This window comes from Trichechus manatus, unplaced genomic scaffold (assembly GCF_000243295.1).
Source record: "Trichechus manatus latirostris isolate Lorelei unplaced genomic scaffold, TriManLat1.0 scaffold00103, whole genome shotgun sequence".
NCBI lineage: Eukaryota > Metazoa > Chordata > Mammalia > Sirenia > Trichechidae > Trichechus > Trichechus manatus.
The window spans coordinates 3,095,487-3,105,749 of record NW_004444039.1 but is presented as its reverse complement, the minus strand read 5'-3'; the positions used below and the strand labels follow the sequence as shown (position 1 = coordinate 3,105,749).

Below are 10,263 nucleotides of genomic sequence, written 5' to 3'. Positions count from 1 at the left end.
TTTTTTTTTTTTTTTAATACCACTGATAAAGAAATTAAAATTAAAAAAAAAATTTAAGTGTAGGTGAAAGAAGAAAGCAAAACAAGTGTAAAGGTATAAAGTGGAATGAGACTAAAAATCAATAAATACTATGATGACCTATGCTTTCTACACAAATTTGGAAAACAAGATCAGTACCATAATATGTACAAATATTCTTGGCAATGGGACCAAGGAGGAGTTTTTCCAGGTCCTTCTCACTGAGGAAGTTCGGCATGGTATCTCCCAGGCTTACTTAGTGAGTATCCGGCTTACCTGCATCCACATGCCATTACTAAATTCAGTTTAGAAAAAAACAAATGAAAGCAAAGTCTAAGGAATCAAAAAAGAGCTTTCAAAATGTGAGTAAACAAAAGCCCTATGGCCAACCTCTTGTAAAAAGACATAGCTACCTTAGTCTACTTAACAATATTTTGTTCTTCTATAAATACAACTTAAGGTCAAATAAGAACACAAACTTTAAGTATCTTCTTTAAAAAAAAAAAAAATTAGAACAGCAGGTAAAACCGGTTTAGACGACCATGTCCCAACTCCTCAATACCTTCTGCTTCCCACCCTGGTTAGCTCTGTACCTGAATCTGTCCGTGGCTGGGGTGGTTTCCATGTTAAATTCGGCCACTGGCACTCCCCTGGCGGACACCTGGGGGGCAAACATGGCGGCAGGATAAACCACAGAGGAAGTGCCCACCTACAAAGCAAACAAATGGAAATGGACAAATGACCACATTATTGGAAAAATAAATTTTTTTTTTTTTTTTCCGGAAAACCTTACCTAAACGCAGGCAGCTTTGTGGCTGCAGGTGTGAGGGAAGATAAGCCGGGTGGGGCAAATGGAGAGTGTCCCAGAGACAATGGAAAGTTAGGAGGCATTCTTCTGACTAATCCTAGAACTGGGGAAGAACTCGTGACAGAAAAGGGGAGCTATGCAAATGGAGCCAGAGGCCAAGAAAGACTCAACGAGCATGTCTGGAGGTTCGTTTTGCTTCTGTTTCTGTTTTTTAAAGTATAACCCATGCTCTTTTTTTTAAGTTAGAAAATACAAAGGAAAAACATATACGTATCGTCTATAATCCTGTTGTTGTTATTAGGTGCCTTCGAGTCGATTTTGCCCATAGTGACCCCACGTGACAGGGTAGAACTGTCCCACAGGGTTTTCTAGGCTGTAATCTTTATGGGAACAGATCACCTGGTCTTTCTCCCATGGAGCCACTGGGTGGGTGGAAACAGCCAACCTTTCGGTTAGCAGCTGAGTGCTTAACCATTGCGCTACCAGGGCCGTTTTCTATTCTCCTACTACTCCAAGATAACCACTGTTAACGTTTTGATGTATGTATCTTTTCTGTTTTTTTTAAATTTTTTTCCATGAATGTATGTTTATAAGCATTTTCTACAAGAATGAGAAGACCAAAACATGCTTTGCAAACCAGGTCTACTCACTTAACAATTTATCTTCAGCATTGACACTATACTCAACTCAGCGTTGGCGTGCCCTCAACAAACACTGGCTGAATGAATACGTGCCCACAAGCAAGTACTTCTGTCTTTAAGGATCAGTTCAGGAAATTCTGAAACGTGCATACCTTTGTCCAATTAATTCTATTTCTAGGAAATTTATGCTAAGGAAATAATTGGAAAACTGTCCTAAGATGTGTATCTAAAGATGTTCACCACAGCCACTGTTTAAAATATCAAAATTTGAAGGTACCTAAATGTCCAAAGACAGACAATTGGTTAAATATATCATTTTATATACAAACAAGACAGCCATTGAAAGGATGATGCAGATTTAGAAGTATTGACAAGGAAGATGTTAAATGAATTGCTATGCGAATAAACCAGTTTCAAAAGAGAACACAGAGTATGAGCCCACTTTTGAATTTTAATCAATATGTGTAGATCTGCATAAGAAAAGGTCTAGCGCAGGGGTGGCTGAACTTTTCCTACAAAGGGCCAGATAGTAAATATTTTAGACGTTCAGACTATCACACAACTCAGCTCTACCACTACTGTCTGACAATATGTAAACAAATGGGTGTGACTGTGTTCCAATAAAACTTTATTTACAAAAACAGGTGGCAGGCCGGATCTGGTCCTCAGGCCCTAGTTTGCTCACCTCTGGTCTAGAAGAAAACATACCAAAATGCCAATAGTGACTATTTCTGGATGGTGGAATACTGGGTGAGTTCTCATTTCTTCTTTATAATTTTTTGTATCTTCTCAATTTTTAGAGTAAGTATGTATTATTTTAAAAATCAGAACCAATAACACGCTCTTTTCACTTTGGAGGGCCAAAAGCCTTTGAGAAGCCCAAGAAAAAAGTACCTGGTCTTGTGTAGTTCATATTTTAAGATCAATTCTTATTCATTATTTCTTAGTTTTTCTATAAGACATCATAAAATCTCTCAACATACATCTTGAAAAGAAAGAAGGAAGAAGGGAGGGAGGGAGGGAAGGGATACAGGGGGGAGGAAGAGAGGGAGGAGAGGGAGGGGAGGGAGGGGAGGGGGGAAAGGAGGGAGGAGGGGGAGGAAGGGGAAGGAGGAAGGAAAAAGGGAGGGAAGGAACAATGAACTCCACCCCAATCCTTCTGGTTTCAGAAATTCCCGAGGGTTAGGACAGTGTGACCTACCACTAGACATAAGTCACAGAGGGCGAGCTCTCGGTCCACCTCCTCCAGAACAGCTGGATCCAGATTTTCTCCAAACCACACTACATGTGGCCGCAGCAGGCCCCCGCAGCCTGCCTCCTCACACCTGTAAGGAGGTCATCATGAACCCGACACCAAGCCCTGCCCTAGCGGAAGGTCTGCCAGGTGGACCGGAAGACAGCCAGGAACAGCCCCAAGTCCCGTCTGTCCAGAGAGACCACCTCCAAGCCTGCCGTCCCCTATCCCTTCCCTGCCAGCCCCCATGACCTTGCCCTGGATATGAAGTACGAATTTTAATTATCCTTATGAAGCTTTTCTTTCATCTGTGTGCTCTGACTGGTTCACAAACGTGTTTCAGCTAAGCTGGACGTTCCTGTTCTGACGCGCTTTTTCCCAGCTCCTTCACTGCATTCTCTGGCACAACTGTGCTCAGGGTTGCCTGACCTGGGAGCAATGCTGTACTTGGACTTGCCGCCAACACCCCAACCATCCCCTAGTTACATGAATGGCCTCCTTCACATGCTCTTAGATGCACCTCTCCTTGCCCAGTCCACGGCCAAGCTCTCAAGTGTTGATTACTCACAATCTTCTCTCATCTTTCCCTCTCTCCTAGCTCTAGGCTGTCTGAGATACACCTTCGAAGATAATCTCCCCTAAACGTTACTTTCTTCACATTAATCTCCTACTCAGGAACCTCCCAGGACCCCCTGTTCTTTCAGGCTGAAATTTGAGAACTTAGTAATGAAAATCCTTGTTAAGAAAAAAAGAAAAACGAGGGGTGGGGGTGGGCCTATGCTTAAATAAGCCAGTGAAGTGATAACATATTACAGCCCCTTCTGGGAGAGTCACAATGGACTTTAGTATATTAAATGCTCTGAGAAGTCCTGCATTAAAGTGATCATATATAACTTGGTTTAATCTAGTGTTTCCAAATTTATTTGAATGTGTAATTTTTTTTCCCCAAGTAATAGCTATCAACATCACATGAAACTAGTGCTCCATGGAACACTTTTGAAGCACCATTTTAATGTTTGATTTTGAAAAATTGCCAAAAAAATGTCTAAAGGTTGTTTTATATATATACGCACACACGTACCCAAAATCCTGTTTGGTCCTGTAATTTCACTCTGCAAGGCCTTTTACTGCCTCCATAACCCTGGGTTAATGACGCTGATGAGGATGAGGATGATAGCGACTGTAGCTAACACGGAGGGGTTACAGGATGCCAGCCTTGATGTTATATACATGCTGGGTAAGCATCCGTAGCATAACAACTTCAGAACTTTCCAGACCTCAGAGTATCCCTACATCCACAAAGCAAAAACGGGCTGAAAAGAAGCAGCTCTCATATCCCACTGGTCTAGCTGATCCTCCAAGCCTTGGACTCATAGCTTTTTGCATTTAAGAGGCATCTCACCAAATAAACTTTTAGATTTTGACTCCTAATTCTCCTTTTCTGCAATTTGAAACAGCAAATAAGATCAAAGCTTTTTACCCACCGGGGAAGTTTCTCAACTGGGATTCTAGCATCTTCAGTTCCAGGTTCCGCAGCACTGAGGTAAATGTTAGGAAAAAAACAACGCCATTGGTACAAGCAAAGAACAAAGAAATAAAATAACCCAACAAATCTTCATTATCTGTCTGGCAGTATATGGTTCAAGACTTCTGATTAATAAGTGCTGACTTAGAAGGGGAGCCCTGGCGGCACAGTGGTTACAGTGCTTGGCTGCCACCTGGAAGATCGGCAGTTCAAATCTACCAGTCACTTTGTGGGAGAAAGATGTGGCAGCCTGCTCCGATAAAGATCACAGCCTTGGAAACCCTATGTGGCAGTTCTACTCTGTCCTACAGGGCCACTATGAGTCAGAATCAACTTGATGGCAACACGTACGTTGTTTGTAACTCTGAAGGGTCCTAGAAGAATGGACACCAAACACTCACTCACCAGTCAAGGGAGGAAATCTGTACGTGGGGAAGGGGTGGAGAGTGGTAGCATGTGCTCAGGGGGAATTTCACATTCTGCCTTGTATCAAACCAAAACCCATTGCTGTCAAGTCAATTCTGACTGATAGTAACCCTACAGACAGAGTAAAACTGCCCCAGAAGGTTTTCAAGGCTGTAAATCTTTATGGAAGCTGACTGCCACATCTTTCTCTCTCAGAGTGGCTGGTGGGTTCGAACCACCAACCTTTTGGTTAGCAGCTGAACACTTAACCACTGTACCACCAGGGCTCCTTGTATACTTCATTATAATTTGAAACTTTTGCAATGAGATAGCATCAACACATTACCTGTGTAATTTTATATTGTTTAAAAATTGCTGAGTAAAATACTGTCGATATTCTGAGTCTACTCTTAAATTTTTCCTTAATTATAACAGTAACATATGTCCATCAGAGAAATGTTATAAAATTCATAAAGGTATAAAGAAATAAAAATTATCCATGGTCAATGTAACTAACGTCACTGAATTGTACGCTTTAAAATGGCATTTTTTTCTGCTACATATATATATATATATATATTTTTTTTTAACCGCAATACATTTTTTTTTTAAAGGTTAAAAAAAAAAACAATTATCCATAATCCCTGCTACTGATAACCTGTGTTAACATTTTGTTGCCTTTTCTTCTGGTCATTTATCTACATACACACATATAACCGTGGTGTGTGTGTGTTTAGATACAGAGATTATGTTGTGTATATTTGGTATCCTGTGGTTTTAGTTTAACATTATAAATAGTGAGCAGAATGCTTCTTTTATCACTTGGCTGTGCTGTATCTAGTCTTATTTCTCATAAATATTCATGGGAGTCTTAGATTAACTTTTAATTTTCTCATTTTTAGGTTCAACTTCAAAGAGAAAACAACATATACTCATTGTGCCATGCAGTATAATTACCCTTTTCCTGATAAAGCTGGACAAATTGGACTCTTGTAATTCTCGGCCACATTTCCACAAGCAGTGCACTGAGTTTTAAATAAGCTACCTGAAAAACACAAGTTAGGCAAGTCTACAACTTAGCATAGTCAAGAGTGACCGTCTCCCTGTCTAAAAGGGTACAAAACAGTATTTATACGTTCGTTTTAGCAAATATGCCTACCCTAGGAATCCTGGGCAATACAAAGGCATGAGGGCCTACTGAACACCAAGCGCAATACGTCCCCAAGTTTACAGTCTAGAGAGGAGAGAGGTGGATGGTAACTGACCACATGGCTCACGTGCTGCCCAACGACCTTGGAGTGACTCTCAGGCGGAAGTGAAGTGGGCACCAGGGTCGAGGAAGCCCAACCCAAAGCTCAGGGCGTGATTTACTAAGTGATTGATAAAGGTTCAGTAGCTTAGGCTGTGTTTACAAAATTTTGATTTAAGAATGCCTGAGTCTTCCACATAAAAGCAGCTCGATACATAAATAATTGCCTAATAAACAAAGAAAATAATTGCTAATACAAGTACACTGCATTAGCAATTAACTGTTAACACAATTCGGCGACCATTTGTAGCGGCCATTTATTGAGCAGTAACAGTGGCTACATTTATAACTCTGTGCCACGTATGCAGTCCTGTACTGCGCACTCTCCCCAGCACACACCGGTAGCTGTTGAGTCTATTTCAACTCATGACGACCCCTAATGTCTCAGAGTAGAACTATGCTTCGTAACGTTTTTAATGACTGATTTTTCGGAAGTAGATTGCCAGGACTTTGGTCCGAGGCTCCTCTGCATGAACTTGAACCTCCAACCTTTTGGTTAGCAGCTTAGTGCATTAACTGTACCACCAGGGACTCCTTACGCATCATTAAAAAACAAACCTGTTGTCATCGAGTCAATTGTGACTCATAGCGACCCTACAGAACAGAGTAGAACCGCCCCCATAGGGTTTCCAAGGAGCGGCTGGTGGATTCGAACTGCTGACCTTTTGGTTGGCAGCCGTAGCTCTTAACCACTGCGCTACCAGGGCTCCTTACACATCACAGCGGACATATGTTGCTTCTTTCTGTCCAGCATGCCTTCTTTGGGGAACCATCTCTCCTCCACCCCAGGCTGAGCTAATGGAGCTGTTAGTCCAGCCCAAAACACAAGGATGGACACGTGTTTCGCTCCATCGCAGTGCCCCATCCCTCTGGCAGTAGTGTTTGGTTAAAGGGTAGGCGTGTGACCCGAGCAAAGCCACCCAGAGGTTCATTTTCTGGGTGAAGTTAAACAAGAGTGAGCCTGGAGTTGCCAGAAGCTCCCTTCCCTGCGCCGGGAGGAAGATCGGCTACAGGGGCAGAAGTGATGCCAACACAGAGAGAAAGGCAAAGCTGAGAGACGGAGGAGGCGGGCGAGAACAAGAGGCAGGAGCTAACTGCATCAGCGCCACCTATGCTATTGGTGTCGTATGGGCATTTTTGTCCATTTTAACATCTCTGAAATTGGGATGTCTCTTACAATTGCTACTGGCTGGATGACAGATGTGACCTGGTTGTCAATGTGCCTGCACAAACTTGTTGAAGGAGACCAAGGATTACTGAAGTATGGTGACTTGATGGCTATCCTCAGTGGCCTGCCTGGACAAATGCAACCCCTGGATATTTCAGCTGGCCAACCGTTTAAGGACCACCGAAGAAGGAAAATGAGTCCTGGCCGTTGTCTAAAAACCTTCCATTCCCATCGACACCTTCTGGTAAGGTCACGAAAGGCCCAATAACAAAACCTACAGAATGTGGGTCAGCAGCTTGGAAGAAAATCCCAGTGACAACAAAGGAGCATTCTCTAGAAAATGTTGCATCATCAATCCCTGTGGTGGCCCAGAGCATCATGCTCCATCAAAAACACAGACACCGATGCCAAAGTCATTCAGCAGTAGTTCAGAGGAGCCCGATAATGAGAAATAACCAATTTATTTCCCTTATGCTTCCTGTTTTATGTATCCACAAGAATGATATAATTTCTAACAGTCTGTCTAAATAAGGTTTTAAAAGTCTTTTCTGTAAGTGTAAAATAACAATTCTAATGGATAAGAAAATACATCATGGTTTCATTAGAAGATTATTTTCTCTCTAAGTGGTCCATTTAAAAAACGGTGCCTCTTACAACAAATGCCATCTTCAGTTCAATGAAATAAGGAGGCTCCTTTGGTTTTTACTTAAGTTAGAAGAGAGATCTCATCACTTGCAACCAAAAATGTCCCAACTAACATGCATATATTACTTACTTAATCGTTACAACATCTCTGTAAGCTAGGTATCAATATCTCTGTTTCACACATTTTAAACATGACAAACGGCACGGCCTATATTCTGACATTCCAGAGGCATGAGAAGAGCCTCATGGGAAGTGGCCCAGACCCAGCTGAAGTGGGTGCCAAGAAGACACCTGATCAATAGTGGGTGACTGCAGGAGTTCCGGCAAAATGGCGCTCTAGGCAGAAGCACCACACTGTCCCTCCACAGCAAAGATCCGAAAAACTAAGCCGAAAGGAGAATACAACAATCCTGAAATCCTAAAACATCAAATGAAGAGATAAAGAACTCAGCCAAGCACCAAATGGAGTGAGAAAACTGACAAAGAACGGAGAGCGAGGAGAGATTCATGCAGAGGTCCCCCACCAGCTAAAGCAGCGTGGATCCGCCATCTTGGACTCCTATTGAAGACCAGCAAACGGGGTACGAGAAAGCAGCCTCATGGAGAGTCCAGCGGGAGACAAAACAACCGGTAATTTGCGATATACACTTTCCCACCCACCACCCTTCTTCACCCCAACTCGGCCTCCTCTGCTTCCCGCGGCCACAATCTCTTGACCGGGAAACGGCAGCTGCTTGGATTCCACACACCCGAATGGGTGGCTCTCTGAGTGCCATTTGTTGGTTGCTGGTATTGTTTTTTTTCCGCTTCTTTTTATTTCTTCCTTGCCTCTCCCCACCTCCCCCTCCTTTCGCTCAAGTACCTCGCTCCGTGCGCCATCTTTGCTTCTTCCTGAGGGGCTGCAGAGCTCCAGTAATTTATGATATACGCTTTCCCACTCTCTACCCTTCTTCACCCACATTCAGCCCCTCTGCTTCCCACGGACACAGTCTCCTGTCCAGAAACACCAGCTGGCACTAGCTGGCTCCCTGAGTGTCATTTGTTGGCTGCTAGTGTTGCTTTTTTTTTCTGCTTCTTTTGATTTCTTACTTGCCTCTTGCCACCTCCCCCTCCCTTCACTCAAGTACCTGGCTCCATGCGCCATCTTTGCTTCTTCCTGAGGGGCTATGGAGCACCGTTCGAGTGTGGAGCTGCTTCCCGGTTTGGGCTGCCACGCTGGTGGGATCCCGGGGCTTTTGTTCGTTTGTTTGTTTTAAACTGTTTGTTTGTTTTCTTTTCCTTTTCTTGAGTTGGGAGCCCTTTCTGGCCAGGCTGAGCTTCATGGCAGGGAGACTCCCCTTCGGCTTCCACAGACGTGCAGAGGGATCCCTGAGGGCATTTCTTTTTACATTGGTTTTTTTTTTTTCTTCTTCTTTTTTTCAGTATCTTTGGGGGCCTTTCGTTTTTTTTTTAATTTGTTTTGTTTTCTTTTTCCTCTTTTTCCTTTTTTGTCTTTCTTCATTGTCTCAGTTTCTTGTCTCTCTATATCTTCCTTCTCTTTCTATTCCCTGAACACCTGGCGTGACCTCTACGACTTCTAGCAAGGCTGTATTGCAACACCGGAGAGCAACTTCCCCAGACCTCAAAGCTGTACCGGTGGGATCCCTTGGAACGTTGTGGTTCTTTAACCTTTCTGATTCTTATTTATTCATTCTTTTCTTTTCTTCCTCCTCCCCTTTCTGTTTTTCTCCATTTCACAGTCTCTCATCTCTCCACTCCAACGGCAAGCTTCCCTAGCATTCTTTTTTCTTTGTTTGTATGTTTTTGGCTCCTGTTCCTCTCTCCTCTCTCCCATATTCATCTTAGCTCCACACATAACAATCTCCCTGCTACATCCTGCCTACCTGCACCGTGCGCTTGACATCACACCACCAAGCAGCAAAGGCACGGCCTACTGGAACCTGCCCTGCACTGATTACCAACCCGTTCTGGTGGCTGTAGTAAGTGCCACAAACAAACCATCCCAGTAACTCCTCTTCAGCTAGACCTGCCCTGCCGTACCATATCTGAGTGACTGACCCTGCCAATTGAAGAAGGAGGCGAAAAGTATTGTGCCCACAGATGAGCAAACATCAAAGAACACACAGTCTGCCTGCTCAGACATAGTCAAATTATTTTTTTAAAAAAAGGGACGAAACAAACAAATCTACAATCAATAAACGAGAAAAATAACTACTGAATTCCCCGAAGACAGCAGACAAGAACAAAACATTCACAAAAACAGGACAGGATGGTTCCACTAGGCGTCCAAAATAAAACACCAGATGACTCTCCTCTGGAAGAAAATGCACTAGAACTATCTTATAGGGAATTCAAATCTCTGATACTCAGAATTCTCCAAGAACTGAGGCAAAAAGCTGACAACCATGAGGAAAAAATAGACAAGTTCATGGAAAATACAGACAAAAAATTGGAAGAATTCAGGAAAATAATGTAGGAACAAAATGCCAAAATAAATTCACAACTAGAAA

The 10,263-nt window shown here is 42.9% G+C and overlaps 1 protein-coding gene across 11 annotated transcripts in view; it reads right to left on the bottom strand.

Moving 5' to 3' along the window:
- The window catches only part of SIRT5 (sirtuin 5), a 50,397-nt gene that overhangs the window by 13,208 nt on the left and 26,926 nt on the right, over nt 1-10,263 (bottom strand). For all 11 annotated transcript variants that reach the window (XM_023737460.1, XM_023737462.1, XM_023737463.1 and 8 more), the window contains 4 exons: nt 5,589-5,676; nt 4,186-4,239; nt 2,669-2,792; nt 612-727 (listed from right to left, as the gene is read on the bottom strand). In XM_023737460.1, coding sequence (XP_023593228.1) covers nt 612-727; nt 2,669-2,792; nt 4,186-4,239; nt 5,589-5,676 — 382 coding nt within the window. The remainder of the gene's footprint in view (nt 1-611; nt 728-2,668; nt 2,793-4,185; nt 4,240-5,588; nt 5,677-10,263) is intronic.